This window comes from Strigops habroptila, chromosome 4 (assembly GCF_004027225.2).
Source record: "Strigops habroptila isolate Jane chromosome 4, bStrHab1.2.pri, whole genome shotgun sequence".
NCBI lineage: Eukaryota > Metazoa > Chordata > Aves > Psittaciformes > Psittacidae > Strigops > Strigops habroptila.
The window spans coordinates 1,105,015-1,122,609 of NC_046358.1; the positions used below are offsets into that span (position 1 = coordinate 1,105,015).

Here is a 17,595-nt window from a genome sequence, read left to right on the forward strand (position 1 = left end):
AGCGCTTTTCGGCGGCGGGCCGAGCGGGGCCGAGCTCGGCCGAGCGCTTCCGAGCGTGTTCCCCGGGCGGAATCGAGCGCTTCCGAACCGCTTCCGATGGTGCCCGAAGTGTCCCGAGTCTTTCGAGGCCTCGTCCGAGGGCTAGCGATGGTTCCCGACGAGCGGGGCCCGCGTTTCCTGCCGGCTGGCCAATCCCAAAGCAGGAGGCAGCCGAGCCCGGCCGAGTCCGTAGGCGCGCGGCCCGAAGCGATACCTGACAGATCGGGTGGGGAACCCGAGCGCGCCCGAACAGGGCCGAGTCCCCGAGCGGTCCGGCCCAGAGGGTCGAAGAATCCCGAGCTCGTTCCGGTCTTTTCCGATCTTGCCCGAAGGCGGGTGAGGCGGACGCGAGGAAAGCCGAGCTGTGCCGAGTCCTCTCCGATCGCGCCCGAATTCCCCTTCGCCGGCCCGAACGGAGACGCCCGAACGGGCAGTGCCCGAATCCGCCCGAACGCGACCGAACCGGGCCGAGCGCTCCGATCGCACCCGAAGGCAGGAGGGGCGGGGGTAGGGCAGCCAGCTCCGCCCAAGCGCACAGACGAACGGTCGCGGCGCGGAGCCTGCCGGGACGCTGGAGGACTGGGAGGGGGGGCGGCGCGCCAAAATGGCCGCTGTGAGGCGAGGTGAGCGGCCCTTCGCCATCGCTACTCACAGCCTTTTACCCTCACGTCCCGGCGGGGCGGAGGGTGACCGTGGGGGATGTTTCCCACTGGGGTAAAGCTTGTCTCTTTCCGCCCCAGGGGTGGGGGGACACCGTGAGATTGAGGCGGGGGCCGAGGTCGAGCTAGGCCTTGGCGCCGAGCCCAGCCCGATAGCCATATCGCGACAGCCGCGATATGCTGAGGTAAATCCGGGCAGCTGCGGGCGGACACCTTCCACTAGAGCAGGTTGCTCCAAGCCCCTGTGTCCAACCTGGCCTTGAACACTGCCAGGGATGGGGCAGCCACAGCTTCTCTGGGCACCCTGTGCCAGCGCCTCAGCACCCTCACAGGGAAGAGCTTCTGCCTCAGAGCTCATCTCAATCTCCCCTCTGGCAGGTTAAAGCCATTCCCCTTGTCCTGTCCCTTCAGGGCCTTGTCCAAAGCCCCTCTCCAGGTTTCTTGTAGCCCCTTTAGGCACTGGAGCTGCTGTAAGGTCTCCCCTGAGAACCACTGGTTATGAACCACTGGGATTCAACGTTCATTGCAATGATGAATTTTGAACTTCTTTCAAGGAGCTTATTCCCCCCAAAAATGCAAGTTTCAGCCCTAAGGAGAAAAAACTGGGTTTGAAACGTTTGGCTTCAACAATTAGTGTTTGCCAAATGCTCCCTTTCAATTTAACCCCCCCAGCAGCAACGCAGACTGCATTAATCCTCACAGGGAGACGTCTCGGAGTGTTGGGATTAGGAGCCTGTTATACCTGCAATTATCTATAATAATTACTCTTTTAAGTGCAGTGTCCCTTTCACAGGCGTGTTGTGGGGTTTCAGTGTTGAACCCGCGTTGAAATGCCCTGGGTTGCTCGGGGGGAGGCAGCATGTTCTAAGTAATAGTGGCTGTGAAAGCCCTGCCTGGGAGAGGGGCAGGAATGTGGTCAGAGCCCTCTGGTGGAAAGGGATGTAAGGAAATAAGTTTAAAAGTAAACGTTGGGAATTGCAAGCAGGGAATTCACATGGGGTTGCCCGAAGGGTGGAATTAACTACTGCGATTCTAGCACCGCTATGGGGGCAGCGTGGATGAGGCTGTGGTGGTAGAGCTTCATATAGAACATGTTCAGATCCAGATGCTTCCTGTGGGATAAGGACATGTCTGCAGATGCAGTTGTGGTATTTGGATTATTTTAGATTGAGATGAGCTCTGAGGCAGAAGCTCTTCCCTGTGAGGGTGCTGAGGCGCTGGCACAGGGTGCCCAGAGAAGCTGTGGCTGCCCCATCCCCGGCAGTGTTCAAGGCCAGGTTGGACACAGGGGCTTGGAGCAACCTGCTCTAGTGGAAGGTGTCCCTGCCCGTGGCAGGGGTTGGAGCTGGAGGAGCTTTAAGGTTCTTCCAACACAAACCAGTCTGAGATGTTATGATTCTATTTCAAATTCACATCCTATTTCACACTCTAAGCTAACTTCAAACCAGAGACGTCTCTGTGAAGTGCATCATCTTGGTGTGACTTTTACCTGAGGGTTTATGCCAGGGTAGAAAGACAAACACATTTTAACCAGTAGTCACTGCAGAAAACGTGTAATGAAACCTTTAACTCCCATCCTGCAAAGAGAACTAAAGCTTTTTGGCTAAGCAAGGGGATGGGTCTGTCCCTTTACAGAGAGGAGAGGACACATGGCCAGGAGATGTTTCAGAGCATGGACAATGTGAATCTCCACCTCATATTCTTCCGTATTGCCTCAGTGTTCCCAAATTGATCCCTTAATTAGGTCCCTAAAGTTAGTGGGATTAATTTGGGCATAAAGCTATTAGGAGATGAGGACATAAACCTTGGGGAGCTGTGGGATGAGAGGGTGAGGCATGTCCCACTGGCTGGATGACAATGGGGTGTCTCAGGGAAGATGAGTGCAGTGGACCTTCACGGACAGCTCTGCTCTCTGTGAAACAGGTCCCAACTTTTCAATTCCTCCTGTGGCTGAAAGAGGCCAAGAATATTAATGAGTTACTTAAGAGCTGCTTTAGTAGGTCAGTGCCATCATGTTGCAAGGGAATTTTACCTGTGCTTTTGCAGGAAAAAAGGAAGGAAAAGTAAGACGTGGGGGTTAGCTTGTAGGAAATACAGGTAGGATTCTGTGGGTGATCAGAATAGATGAAGGTTTTACATAGAATCACTTTGCTTTTGAAGGGAACCAGTTTGGAAGGCTGTTATTTAGAGGACCTGGGAGCCTGATGTGCTACACAAACACTTTCTCACCATTGAAAACCAAATGGTACCTTCAGGTTCCCTTCCGTATCTCCCTCCTTCCTGCATGGTTAGAGGGGATGAATGTCATCTGCTGTGCAAGGACAGGATAAACGAGTTCTAAGTAACACCTGGGTACTTCTTCATGTTGGGAAAGAGATGGGTTCCTCTGAAAGTCACTTTCACAGCAGGGATTTCCCCCAAATTAATTTAGAATGAAAGGATTTGAAAAGGTTCTTTTTGGACCCTCATCAGTGAACTGACGGAGTATTTCTTCAAGCATGTTTGACCTCCAGAAACAGTTGTTTGAATGTTTCTGCAGCACTCTGGGTATGTCATTAGACTGATTTTCTTCTCTTTTTCCCTTCTCCACATAAAGGAAGATCTGCATCAGTTGTATCCTTTTTGTACCTGTCACCCCTCACATGTGGGAATCTTCAGGAAGCCAGGCTGAAATGTGCTCCCGTCTTCCCACCCAGTAAACCTGCTGGGTTTGTGTTTTACTCTTTGGGTTTTCCATCCACATGAAGCAAAACTGGTAAAACATTTCTCCCAGGACTGTTTTTTGCAGCATTAACTGAGGTTGAGCTGAGACTCTGCCCCTTTATCCCACCCCACAGTCTTGACAGAGGGTTGGCAGCCCCATTTTATGATCCCATAACTCTCATTTCCTTAGGAAGCAAGGCTGAAACTGGGATTTGTGGACTGCTGGACACAAACCCCATGCAGCAAACCCCACAGGCAGCTGGCACAGACAACAGGAGGTAGGAAAAGCAGCTTTCAGTAGCACTTCCTCTTCTCTCATGTTAATTTTCCCTTTACTCCTGCCAAGATTTAAGTATCTCCTAAGAGGAGACACCCTCAGCTTCAGAGATTTCCATGCTTAGAACCCATCTAGTAATTTTTTTTTTGCTCCACCTTCCTTCAACTGGAAAAACACAAAAACCTGGTTCTGGTTTAATGACATGAGCTGCTCTGGGAACTGGGATACAGCCACTGCAGGTGGGTGGCTGCTCCATGCAGGAACGGGCTGGGCAGAGCCTCTAAAAGGTGCCTGGGATGAAGTCCCTGCTTGGAGATACTCCAAGGGTTTGAGAAGGGCTGGGGGAAAGAGAGGAGGATGTATTGGGTATAGAAAGATGTGGAAATAATGAAATCTGCACTGATAACTTCCTGTATAAATTGTATTATTTAAGGCTAAGAAAGGCATTTGGGGATCAAAAATACATAGGAGTGGATTCTTGGAGCCACATTCCAACTTCTCCATATAGAGGTGAACCCCAGGATGTCCTACACTGCCTCCTACATGGCATTAGTCACATGCTGCTGTGCCTTAAGAGCAAATGATTCCTTCAGTACGTATGGACCTGCCATATAGGGGCTGTGCCTGTCAGTGGGCTCCTGAAGACATCCAAGATCGTGGTGTCTCCAGTAAACCAGGGTTAACACTGGACATGGCTCATCCCAGCCCATGCACGAGCTTGTGGCTAGGAAAGGGCTCATCTCTGCTGGATCCAGAGAGATCTTGGGCAGCTAAATCAGGCTGGATGGGTACCTTTAGGGGGCTGTCACCTTGGGATGAGAGAACCTCTCCTGAGCCTGCCACTAATGTCTCCCTGTTTGTAAGACAGCCCCTGTCCTTCAGGGACATTTTGGGGATGTGTTAAGGCTTGTGGAGCTCTCAAATGCTTTGGCAGTGGATCCACAGAGACAAATAACTAAAGCTAAATGTGATCTTACACTATCCAACAGATAGCTTTGTCAGCAGTGAATTAAGGAAGTCTGTTCTTGATGGATTTGCATCTCAAAGTTGAGCTCGTGGCCTTCCTCAGAGGTGTAACAAGGAGCACAGCTTTCAGACTTCCCATCCTGTGGGCAGTGATGGGGCCTGGCTGCTTCACAGAGCCACCTCTTTGCAAAAACTCTGGAATTTGGTGTGTTGGGAGGCTGCCAACCCCCTGTCAACTGCTTCAAGCCGACTGAGAGGGAGCGAAGTTGTTGTGGAAACGCACACATGCACCTCCCTCATTCCCTGAGGCTAAGAAACACCCCACCACATACCAAATCACATTCTTTAACAGGAACTGAAGCCAAACCTGAAACAGCAAGTTCTTATCCTAACTCCTGCTGTTTGCAACCTCAGGTACTCTGAATCCTACCCAGTAAATCCCTTTAGCTGAACCATCGAGTTTAAAACACCACAGTATTTTGTAGTTACTGGGAAACAGTGATTTTATGAACCAGATCCCACCTCATCCATATGAGAAATCCTTAACAGCAGCTCTCAGATGTCATCTGTTCCTCTACAGCTTCTGTTTTATGTAAATGGCATTTATTTCATCTTTTACTTCTTGGCAACTCTCGCAATGGTGCTTTATAAAAGTAAGTTGCTCATATTGTAACACAGAAGGAGGCTGGGTGCTCGTGGCAGGGCTCTGTCAGTGTCCCTGCTGGGCTTTCCTGCCTCATTTATGCTGCCTTCTTCTCCAGGTCAAGTTTTCAGCTATCCAGATGATTTTTTGACTCTTGATCTTACCCTGCTTTTCATTATGGCCATTGTGGAAGTGCTGCGGTTGTACCTGGGTAGGTCACGTTATCGCTGTGCCTTTTCATGCAATATAATCCTTAAGCATTGATCATTCTGAAATCAAAACGTGCCAATTTAGCAGCATAACAGATATTTGGAGACTGTTGTTCGTTTATGTCATTAAGCTTTATCTGACTGATCAATAGATTTCACCTCTCTTATGAAGACAGGCTGAGAGCTGGGCTTGTTCAGCCTGGAGAAGAAGAGGCTCTGGGGAGACCTAAGAGCAGCTTCATGTACACCAGTAGTCAAGGCTTCAAAGGGCCTCCTGACCCCTACCCAGATCTTGCTGAAACTTCGTAAAGTCCTTTTGTAATAAGGAAACAAGTTACTATTCAAATCTGTGCTTGATATTGCTGAGACCAGGTGGGTCTGTGCTGGCTACGCCTGACTTGCCATAGGGTGATCTCAGCCTGCTGCCTTCAAGCTCTGCACATGTTTGCTTGGAGCATTTGGGGCATGAATAAAGAACTGAATTTCAAGTCTAATGTAGTCAAACAACAAAATCTACTGAGACTGCTTGGAAATAAGGTACAAGGAAGAGAGAAGAGCAGCTTCTCCACTACACAGTAATTTGAAATAGGAATAGATGAGCAGGGAATAGAGAAGATTTTATATTGTATAAGATTTTAAAGTCAGGATTGGGTGCTCTCAGGTGTGCACTGCAGTCACACTGAGTGCAGGCTGGGGGCACTGGGGACAAGTCTGATGGTTGACCAAGAAGCTGAGTGATGAAAATGGGTTGCAGCTTCAGAACTGATTATCTGTGCTAGGAAAAGGTGGGAGCCAGGACTTGAGTATCCACGGATTGCTCTTTGTTTAGATTAACCTGGGTCAGCAAGAAGTGGATTGTCCAGTGGTGGTTGGGCTTGTTCTGATGGTCACTGACAGAGCCTGGCTCAGGCCAGTATTTCAGAGGGTGCTGAGCTGTAAGAACCAGAGCTGGTTTTGAACAGGAACATTCTAGACTTAGAGCTGTGGTTCTGTCAGCAGACATCAAAGAATCACATCAGCATTTGCTTTCCTTCAAGGTTCAAGGGGGAACCTGACAGAAGAAGAGGGTCCATTGGGGCTCAGCCTTGTGATGACAGTGGGAAGTGTGTTTCTGGCTGTGTATTTCCTGGTGTGGCAAACCTACATACTGAAAGCAGACGTCATCCTCAACGCTGTCCTGCTCCTCTCCTACGGGATGGAGTCAATTCTCAAGGTCTCGGCCATCGCTGCTTTTATCAGATAAACCTACAGGTCTTCAACGTGTTATCAACACATTTCTAATATAAAAGATTGGGGTTATAGTTCATCTATTTAATACTTTCACATAAAAAAATCCTGTAAAACTTTCCTGTGTTTAAAGTACAGGTTTTTGAGGGGCAGACCTGAGTGACGGGTAACACATCCTGTCCAGCAGCTGGGTTACGTTCTCTGATCTGTCAGCTGATGGGCAAAGGCAAGAGGTGATTCAGCAAAACCTCTTAATGCCCTGGTATTCCTCAGGGATATCCACACTCACTATTCATTCCCAACACATAACAGCAGCCAGGGCATCATCTGAGCACTGTTGAGATGCTCAGATCACAGCACCTACACCCAGAGTGACACAGAAATGAATGAGGGCGACACAGCACGGGCTCATTTCTGCCGTACCCGCACCACGTTCGTGTTTGAGGGCACGGTTTCTCTGCTGCTCTCATTTGTGTTTTCAGACTCCAGTGGTAATTTCCCTGACTTTACTAGGGCAGAACCTGGTTTATCCCTGTGGGAAGGAGTTGAATTGAGTTTTGTGTGCAGCCAGAGAGCTGAGCTGCAGGGTTTGGGCAGCTGGAGAGACCAAAGGCCTCTGGAGCATGAGGGTATGTTAGTTTAACTAGGATGGCCTTAAGGTGAGCCTAAACATTCACCACTCACTCACTTTTCTGTCCTACTTAAAAGTTCCAACAGGAGTATTTCTATTTGATGTTAAATGTGTTTATCCTATTAAATGACTACATTTAAGTCTTGTCTTTTAAATGCAGAGCTGTGTTGAAGCTCAGAGTTTTTATTGTATCAAACCCCTGTGTTAATGGGAAGTTTGGGGTGTTTGGGGGGGAGTTGTACAAGCAGGTTTTATATTTGGAAGTTCTTGTATTTATTTGTTCAAATAAATAAAGTTTTGGATCTAAGAAGTGTTTGAAGTGCAGAGCATCTTGCTCACATCCTAGGCTACAGCTACGCTACACAAAGGAGGCTCGGGTGAGCCTCAAGGTGTGCGCAAAACCCCTCAGATCCTGCCGCTGCTCCATGTAGGCCATTCTCCTGCTCTGGGGAAACGTGCCTGAGGTCTGCCCTTGTTTGCAGTACCCAAGGGCTGAAAATCCAGCAGTGCAGGCCCTGTACAGCCCCAGCCATGCTGCAGGCTTCTGGTGGTGGTGGTAGAAGGGAGTAAAAGATGCAGAAGCTCCTCTGGAAGGACCCAGTCTCATCACTCATAGCCACAGGGGCCCTTCCAAGGCCGGGTAACCCCAGATCCATCCACATTACACCAGCTCTGACCACATTATCACAGAGTCCCAGACTGGTTTGGGTTGGAAGGCACCTTAAAGCTCCTCCAGTCCCAACCCCCTGCCACGGGCAGGGACACCTTCCACTAGAGCAGGTTGCTCCAAGCCCCTGTGTCCAACCTGGCCTTGAACACTGCCAGGGATGGGGCAGCCACAGCTTCTCTGGGCACCCTGTGCCAGCGCCTCAGCACCCTCACAGGGAAGAGCTTCTGCCTCAGAGCTCATCTCAATCTCCCCTCTGGCAGGTTAAAGCCATTCCCCTTGGCCTGTCCCTCCATCTCTTGTCCAAAGCCCCTCTCCAGGTTTCCTGGAGCCCCTTTAGGCACTGGAGATGCTCTAAGGCCTCTTCTTAAGGAGCCTTCTCTTCTGCAGGCTGCCCCACCCCAGCTCTCTCAGCCTGTCCCCATAGGAGACATTACACCAGCTCTGTCCATGTTACATGACCTAGCCCTCAAAATCAAAACACACACATAAACACAAATCCCCCATGGCCGGATCCTGCTCAGTCAATGGCCCAACCAACCCAGAGGAGCACGACTGCACCCACAAAGATAACAGCAAAGCAGCAGAACTGGGTGCTAAGGAGCAGTATGGAAGTTGAATGTTCAAGTGCTTCTGCATGACTCAAACACCCACCCCTTTGTCCTTCCAGGTTTGCTTGGCATGATGGAATGTACCCATCACACTTGTTCCGAGGTGTGCCAGACACACCGAGCTGTGTGTACCCCGCTATGACAAACCCAAACCAAGCCACCCCCTCTCTGTGCGCAGACAAACAGAAGCACAAACTTCTGGTATTTACACCTGCCCTACTCAAAGCTCTGGCAATAGAACATCTGACAGGCTTAAAGGAAATACTGCAAAGAGGAAATTAGCTTTACCTGGATGCAGGTGGTGCAGCAGATGGGGTCACACGTATTAACCTCAAGTTGGAGCTTCTGTGCTTTATCTTCCTTCCTCCACATGGTGCTTACTACAACAAAATCAATACAAAACATCAGCACAACTGGAGGTAGCAGAGGCCAAGGGTGTAGATTCAGGAGATAGTAGTAAAGCCAGTGGGAGGTGTTCCTACCATAGGTGTTTGACCCCACCATAGATCATCACCCTCTCAGCTGTGGCCCTACATCCATTCGGGGTGCTGTGCCATAAAACTAGATCCCCCTCTGCTGTGCTCTGGGGAGACCCCCCCTGCAGTCCTGATCCAGCTCTGGGGCAACAGCACAAGAGGGACGTGGAGCTGTTGGAGCAAGGCCAGAGGAGGACACAGAGATGCTGCGAGGGCTGGAGCAGCTCTGCTCTGGAGTTTAGTGGAAGGTGTCCCTGCCTGTGGCAGGGGTTTGGAACTGGATGAGCTTTAAGGTCCCTTCCAACCCAAACCGGTCTGGGATTCTATGGTTCTCTATAGAGATACAGAGATATAGATGATATAAAACATGGTGAACCCTTTGCTCCCTAACCATCACCTAGACGAAAACCAAGCAGCAGCACAGAGTGACAATATGCTGACAGTCAGCAGTGGAGTAAACAGACATAAATGATAATAAACACCCATTTTTGCCAGTGCCTGCTGGGGGGCCCTGGCACCAACCTGGATTCACACCCTCAACAGGGCAGTTTTTATATGGAATTTTATCCTGAATTGTCCATAAACTTTGTTCTGATTAGATAAGCAGGTACTGGGGTACTTCTGCTGCTGACAGCCCTTCACTCCATGATGAATGTGGGCTGAAGAGGCTCCAGACAGCTCCTTCATCTCAAGTATTTCCAGGCTTTGACTAGGAATTACCACTTGTACTGGTGACCCTGACTTCAAGACAGCTTCTCTCCATGCTGAGCTGGTAGAAAACCCCAAGTGAATCAGGCCCTGGCCTCAGAGGGTTTCTCTAACCTTTCCAAATCATTCCCACTGTTCGGATAAGGCACAGCACAGCAAAGCCATTGATGACATTTGCCAGACAGAAGCTTGCAGGAGCTTTTAATGAGGAGGCCCAACCCTCCTGGAACAGGATGAGCCAGTTGGATGAAAAGTGCATTAAAAATTGAGAGGAACACCTATTTTGAGGAGCTGGGTTTGGGTGGTGGTTGCTCTGCCAGGAAGAAGTCTTTGTTCTCGAGCCATCACAGGGGTGTCTGCCGCCAACCTCATTTAAAAGGCTGATCCCGAGAGGCAAGTTTAGCCTCCTGGGATTTCCATCCTGGAGATACTCTGAGAGATAGGGATTTACTGGTCCATGGCTGTTCCGTGTTCCTCAGCAGGCAGAAACCATGTACAGCCCAAAGCCCAGAAAGAGCAGAGCTGAGGACACGGTGCTCATCTGGTGGCAAATAGGGAGTGAAGCCAGCGGAGCAGGAACATCGGAACCACCCCGGAACAGCAGGGTAATTCCCCACTTAGACCAGTATCAGCTGTTACAGGGAGGATGTAATAAGCTCCACTGTGGTTTTCTTCCCTGCCCAGGGGAAAAGCTGCCTCCTCCACTCAGCAGTTAGAGGTTTCCTGTGAGTGCAGCACCTCACAGTAGCCCACTTCATCGTGAATGTGGAGCTGAGGCTGGCAGAGAGCAGGCACAGTGCCTGGAACATCAAATGGCTTCTCCAACAGAATCCTGCCACCTCCCTGTTTGCATCCCAGGAAAGTCAGCCCAGCCCAGTGGTCTCACTGTGTTATCCCAGTGGTAGATGACATATTTCAGGGGGTAGGGATCTGCTGCACAAAGGCTTTCCACTTGCAGGGTTTGCCAGGCTCTGGTTCAGTTGATGTTCCCACTGCATTTCCCTTCTGTTGAACCAATATCCTTTCTCCTGCCTGGAATTGTAGTTGGCAACCGCTAAGAACTGCTTCTCCTATTTCACAGTGCATCCTGTACCAAGATCCCCCGGGATCTCACCGACCTCACAGTGAGGAGGATGATGGGTGCTGGGTGGGTGCATCACACCGAGTATCGGTTCACGTTCCACACGGCAGAGGAAGTCGCTCTCCTGTCAGAACTGAGCTGTCATGCAGGGAAGTGGCTCTCCCGCTGCCCATCCGGCTCACCCAGCAGCATTCCTCCTGCAGTAACTCACCCGGGGTGTTCCCCCACTCCTCTGGACCCGGGCCAGGCAGTGAGCTGAGCATGAGCCCCCATAGCAAGGCAGGCACTGACGGAAACCATGGCACAGGGAACCCCACAAGCACCGAGCTCAGGAAGCCTCCAGACCTGTGTCCTGTGGTGGAAGTGTCTTATTTCCTTCTCTCGCGCCAGAGTTGCAGCTCTTTCTTCGCCAAGGCCAGTGACAAGGGGTGTCTCTACATACTGTGTGTTCAACATCCCAGTGGGGATGGGGGGAGGCCTGTGATGCACCTGCACTTTAATAGAATGGTCTCAAAAGCCCCACATCCCTGGAAGTGTTCAAGGCCAGGTTGGACACAGGGGCTTGGAGCAACCTGCTCTAATGGAAGGTGTCCCTGCCCATGGCAGGGGGTTGGAACTGGATGAGCTTTAAGGTCCCTTTCAACACAAACCAGTCTCGGGTTCTATGACTCTACTCCTGCAAGAAGCAGTTCTTGCTTTCATTGTGTCCCACCTGAAGCCCTTTACTCCCCTCCTGCACCACAGCAATTGCTTCACCTTGGTTCCTCCCCAAGGTGGGTTTAGCACTCACTCCCCTCTCCCTCTGTAACCCAGCACAGCTCTGCCAAAGCCATGTTTTACCTTTGCCCACTGCCAGGGGCTGAAACATGCGGCACAGCCAGACCCCCCTACCTCCTGCCAGCTCCTGTTAGAGCTGGGGCAAGACCAGGGGCTTTATGGCCATGTAACCCTAAGGAGCACAGTAGCACAGTGTGGGGTACCACAAAGGGGGCTCTGCTCCTCAGCCCAAGCGCTTTGGGAACCTGAAGAGGATATTTTGCCCTCCCTTCATCCCATGGCACCTTTCCCTGCTGTGGACAGCAGGCAGGAGCAAAGCTGGAGGAAAACAAGCCATGAGTCAGCTTGGAGCTGCTGAGGAGAGCACCGGGCTGCACAAAAGGTGCCTTGTTCCCCCCACAAGGCAGTCTGGCAGCACATCCCCTCCCTCACCGGCGATGGAAACCCAAGCTCCGCGCTCTCCTTTGCCACCCCTCACTGCCTCCAACCTCCCCGTTGTACACAATGTTCTCGGGTGGGAGAAACCTGAAGTTCAACACGTCCCTCCCGAGCTTTCAGTGCCTTTGGATGGGGAGTGGGCAAAGGTGCGCTGCCGCCGGCGCCCTGCGGGGCCGCAGCCGCCTCGCCGGGGCGGCCGGCTCCTGGTTATACAGTAACCTGTTGCTCCGGGTGCCAGCTCCACCTCTCGCCGCCTGCACATCCCTCCCCGCCTCTGCTCTGCCAAGAAACCTCTGTCACCTGCTCTCAGACAGCCGGGGCGAGCGGCACCGGCACCAAAGGGCAGAGGGGAGGCGGCAGCGCGGGGACCCCCAGGCTGGGGCACCGGGTGGGCTCTGCCTTGCTCTCTGCTCCAGCGCTGGCACTGGGCTCGCAGGCAAAGCCCCGGGCAGGGAGGCAGAGGGAGTTTGGCTGCCGGAGAATGGCAGCAGGATTGAAGTAGGAAGACGCGGATAACTGTGGGAGAGGACACACGGGAGCAGAGGGAAGTGCGGGAGACACGAGCGGCTTCTCAGCACCGGTAAGTCCCTCCTTGCACACCCTAAAACTTCACATCCACCTTCCCAACATTTTTCTGCTTCCAAAGCCTGATTGATCCAGCTGTGGAGGGAGCGTGGCTGGAGGGGCTCCGCCTGGAATATGTCACTGGGGGGGGTTATGTCTTCGAAAGGTGGAAAAACGCCGTTTTCCAGCGTTGTTTTCTGGGGTTGTTCCCGTTCCTGCATTTCCCACCGGGACGGGTCCAGTAGGTGGCACTTTTTTGGCAGCAAAATGTCCGTCTGGCACCGAACAGGGTTTTTTGCTCTAATGAAGTCTTGAGACTTTTGAGTTGCTGTTTGTTTGCAAACCTCGGGGTTTCCTCCTTTCGGGATGTGCGTGGAGGGATTTTTGCCATTCCCAGTGGGCACAGCAGGAGCTGCTGCTCCGGGTGGCTGAGCTCTCCCTGCCCATGACAAGATCCATCACCCCATTCCAAAACAGAGCTTGGATCTGCCCTGTTCCCTCAGCTCTGCCCCTCCATGAGCTGTTGGATGCGTTAAGGGGCTGGAGCGCAGCTCTCCTGTCCCCTTTCCCTTATTTGCCTGGAAAATGCCAGAGCAAACTCCACCAGGACAAGGCTCAGGGACGAGTCATTTGCCTGACGTTATATTTAGAGGCTGGGAATAATTGTAAGACAACACAGTAGTAAAATCCAGTGATTGCTCTGTTGTAATTAGGGCAACAGGGAGTAACGCTTGAATTGCTGGGCTGCTCCCAAATGCTGCACAGAGCGAGGGCTGTAACAGGGATCAGATCCATTGGTGGCTGCTGGAGCAGACCCACTTTCACCACAGGAGCACATTCCTGGCTCCATTTAGTGGAGTGATCGAGTTTTCAGGTGATCAGGGGCAAAAATGAGTTCTTCATGCCCAGAAAGGGCAGGCAAGGACCTGAATCAAGGAATCCTAACACAGGACTGCGAAGAGGCACTTGGGATCCACTGTGGGAATATCTGTGAGTGGAAAGGTTATTGCTTCACCCTGTTAAAAAGGCTTAAACTGGTGTTTGGGGTGGCACCAACAGCTCCATCCTCGCTGTGGTCAGGCCTGGGTCGTACCTGCTGCTGGTTCCAGCACTGAAGCCAGGCTGGTTGAGGAGCTGGTGCTCGTTGTGGTCCCAGCCCTCCAGCACACGCAGATGATGGGCGCAGGATCCGCTCTGCTGCACTCTGCAGGGCAGGGTGGGTTTGTCATATACTGATAGAGCTTAGAGGGACTGCGGCTGCTTTGGGGCACCTGAGAACAAGCTGAGCACTGGCATCATTGAGCTGGATGTTGGTGAAGTCCCTGGTGGCTGGTCCCCGTTTGCTTGGTGTGATGAAACAGTTTTACAAGACAAGCTTTTAGTCCTTTGGTTTCTGCCCCTCTGCCGGTCCCCACCAAGATCGAGGTGGGCAAAAACCCCAAGCAAGGCAGCCTGGTCACTGTACAACAGGAGGAGGAAATGTCCTGTGCGCACAGGCTCTGTGCCACAGAGCAGACAGACTCTGTCCTTCAGTGCCCACCTTTGTTGACTGCAGCTAAGTCCCCATCAGCCGGAGTGACAAAACCCAGCCCCAAAGCTGGTGAAATGGGTCCAGTTCTTGCTTCTGGGGCTCCATCTGCCCGACTCCCGTGGGTGCAGCACTCGACCTGCACGGACCAGCTTGGGCAGCAGCTTGCTTGCAGGTGGATCAGGAAGAAGACACTGTCTGCAGTAACATGAACAGTAGACACCATTTTGTTGGGCTGTCCCATTGTGGCTTCAGCAAGGGCATGAAGCCAGGGAGAGGTTGTGCAGGATGAACCCAGGCTCTGCTCTGGCGGAGACCCTGTTTGGAGGACCAAATCTTCCAGAGGTTTGCTAGGATCTGACCCTCGATGGCATGGTTTGAATGTGCTGGAAAACTGAGTGCTTTTCAGAGGGTTATGGATAACTCAGGCTGGAAGTGAAAGAGATTCAGAAGAGATGCTGATGTGCTGAAGGTCTCAGGAGGTTTCAGTCCTTTTGGTAGACAAAGAAAGGAGTGAAACAGGGTGAATATATGCGTCGGCTTGTGTGGGCTTGAGAAACATCCATATAAAATAAGTCCGGGTGCAAAGCCGGAATGCGTGGGGAGCTTCGGAGTATTATTCCCAGAGGGCTGGATCCTGGCCGGGTGTTGCTTTGGAGCTGTGTCTCTGTCGTGTTCTCTGCTTGGTGTCTCTCTTCCATGCCGTGGTCTCCCTGGAAGTGCCAGGTCAGGGCAGTTTGTGGGTTTGGTGGTGTTCTCCTTGGCCTCATGTCTGCCTTACATCACAGCACTCAGCAATACTGCCCTTAACCAAAAGGCAGATGTTGGTGCACCACCTTCAGCCTGAGTTTGATGTGATGGGCAATAAAATGATCACCATCCAAAAACACTCCAGCCTTATGAGCCTTCCCTAGTGTCCTCCAAGCAGAAGTGCCAGGGAAAAGTCTACAGACTTCCCAGAGTGGCAGAGATGGTTTCCCGCACTGCAATAAAGCTTTATCAGCAGTAGGGTATGTGCCCGGAACAGCAGCACTGGGCAGATCTAGGTGTACACGACTGTCAGCACAGCCTCCTGGCCCTCCCTGCTTTGGCCAAGGTTCAGCAGGTACCCAGAACACTCACCTGCCTGCCCAGGAGGTGTCTGAGCCTCCCACTCGAAGGGAGGGCACTGCTGGTGCCTTCAGAATCTCTCCCTGCTCGTCCCACTGTGTTATGGGACAGCCCTTGCGCCATCAGGAATGGTGCCCGAGTGATGCAGGAGATGACATCCAAGGAGGCCCAAGACCACGGTTTGGCTCCTGGATCTCCACCTGCCCACCAGACCACAGCTTCTCGTGTCAGGGTTACAGCAGAGAGGAGCATTAAGGGTTTTAATGTAGCAGAGAGGCTGTGAAGAGCAGCTCTATCTGCTCACGGCGGGTTTGAAATGGAAAGCTCAGGAAGAAAGGATGCTCTCACGCAGCCCTAAAATATTTAACTCCTTTGGGTCAAATCACTGTCAAGAGGGAATGGAAGGGGATCCCAGAGGGAGCTGACCCCATGCATTGGTATCGTGCTGCTCCTGTATGAGCAAGGGGAGAGGTTGTCCTTCCCCAATGCAGCCAGAGGCTTCCTTCCTCCTGCACTGGGGATGGTGCCACTGGCAAACCCGACACACACGATGCCAGGGGGGTAACCAAAAAAGCCCTGGTGCTTTTACTTCCTGATAATCCAGATAAATCAGGAGGAATTGCAAGTAAGGAGAGAGGGAAGGGTGTGGAGCCGAGTGCTGGACCGGTTTGGAGCTCTTCCCCATTCACCTGCACTGCAGTTCCCCCAGAGAGCTCAGCCCTTATTCCCATTCCCCAAATGCTCCCAAGGGCATTACTGCAGCATGCTCACTGCCACTGAGGGAGAAGCCCAGAAGCTTCCCAGCCCATGGGAAGAGGAAGCCTGGAGATGGCTGTTCCTGCAGACACAGTTGAATCAGGGGGACCTACAGAGGAGAGTCATAAATCAACCCCACTCACAAGCATAGAATCCCAGAGTGGTTTGGGTTGAAGGTACCTTAAAGCTCCTCCAGTTCCAACCCCCTGCCATGGGCAGGGACACCTTCCACTAGAGCAGGTTGCTCCAAGCCCCTGTGTCCAACCTGGCCTTGAACACTGCTAGGGATGGGGCAGCCACAGCTTCCCTGGGCAGTCTCCCACAAAGGTTTTCCTTACCCTGTTGAGATGTCTCCTGTGCCAGAAATCCTCATCTCAGGTGCCACATCCAGACCATAGTTGGCTCTTCACCCATTGAGACATTAGCCCACCTCTTCACCTCTCCCTTCCCACTCCCTGATATGCTGCCACAGCTTCTCCCAAGCATTTTAGCTGGAATGGAGGAGCTGAGAACCACCAAGGCAATGGGCACCAGGACCTGGGAAGGGGCAGCCAATGGGATTCTGCAACAGCCCTTGGCTGTCCTGATGAGCAGATGAGGTACAGATGAGCCCTCAGGGCTCCCAGGCCTCCAACCCAGCCTTGCCCCAGGTGAAGGCAGCTCTTTTAGTGGCTGCTGGAGTAGTAATGCTCCACAGTTGGTATGCTGGGGTCTTTCAACACGTTACACCACTTTTTTTAGTTTCCAGCTGCGTTCTGCCCACCAAAAGCTTTTCATAATGTGAACTTGTTTGACTTTTGTTCTTCCTGCTTCTTTTTTCTTTTATTTTTCCACCCTCTGTCTTATCAGTCTCAACCTGGCCAGATTTATATCCTCCAAAGGTAAAGTGCAGCCCATCTGAGGGGCAATAAACCAAAGTTCAGGCACCCAGCAGTAACGCTCACCACTGCGGAGCAATTCAGAAAGTGAAATTAAGACCAAGTGAACAGGCACAGTCCGAGTCAGCATCACGCTCCCCAGAGCATTGACACGTACCCAACCTCTTCCTGAAGGTGACCAGAAGTGGAAACTATGTGGGAGCTGAGCTAGTTCTAACCTCTTCATGTGTTAGGGGTGTTGGCTGCCAGGAGAACCAGAGCTGCCATCAGCAAATGCAGAGCAAAACCCAAACCCTGACCCACCTCATTGCTGTGGACAACACGAGGGGGTTGTCCTATTCTGCCTCATTGCCACCAACAGGACTGCTTTGAGGTGACTCCTCATGCCACCACTGTGGGCAGGAGATGGGTGGCAATGCAGAGGGTGCTGCCCTTGTTCTAGGTGTTGCTTATAGGTGGTCACAGAGGGTTGGGGTTTAGACTGTGACTTGTGGACACAAAGTCCTCCAAGTCTGGTTTGAGGCTCTCAGTGGTAACTGGATGGAGGAAGAAGCTTTTGCTGCAGGTAAACACAGAGGTGTCCATTTGCCTGAGCCTCAGACACTCCTTTCATCAGTACATTCCCTTACAAAAACACTGGGGAGAGG

At 52.0% G+C, this 17,595-nt stretch overlaps 2 protein-coding genes across 2 annotated transcripts in view; both read left to right on the top strand.

Annotated features, from left to right (window-relative positions):
• The first annotated feature begins 1 nt into the window (after position 1).
• TMEM80 (transmembrane protein 80) lies at positions 2 to 7,661 on the top strand. Its single transcript, XM_030483685.1, has 5 exons — positions 2 to 662; positions 3,299 to 3,311; positions 5,204 to 5,297; positions 5,406 to 5,498; positions 6,534 to 7,661. The coding sequence occupies exons 1-5, from the start codon at positions 97 to 99 to the stop codon at positions 6,737 to 6,739; spliced, it is 972 nt and encodes a 323-aa protein (XP_030339545.1). The 5' UTR covers positions 2 to 96; the 3' UTR covers positions 6,740 to 7,661.
• Positions 7,662 to 12,394: 4,733 nt separating this feature from the next.
• Positions 12,395 to 17,595, top strand: part of EPS8L2 (EPS8 like 2) — a 64,032-nt gene continuing 58,831 nt past the window's right edge. Inside the window, exon 1 of the mRNA XM_030483612.1 lies at positions 12,395 to 12,692. The gene's annotated coding sequence lies outside the window, so the exon portion shown is untranslated. The remainder of the gene's footprint in view (positions 12,693 to 17,595) is intronic.

Excerpts from the sequence above, each read along its gene's own strand:
- TMEM80 (XM_030483685.1), top strand. The coding sequence starts at position 97 with ATGGTGCCCGAAGTGTCCCGAGTCTTTCGAGGCCTCGTCCGAGGGCTA. Across the intron at positions 5,298-5,405 it reads CGCAATGGTGCTTTATAAAA|GTCAAGTTTTCAGCTATCCA; the intron begins GTAAGTTGCTCA and ends CTTCTTCTCCAG. Across the intron at positions 5,499-6,533 it reads AGTGCTGCGGTTGTACCTGG|GTTCAAGGGGGAACCTGACA; the intron begins GTAGGTCACGTT and ends CTTTCCTTCAAG.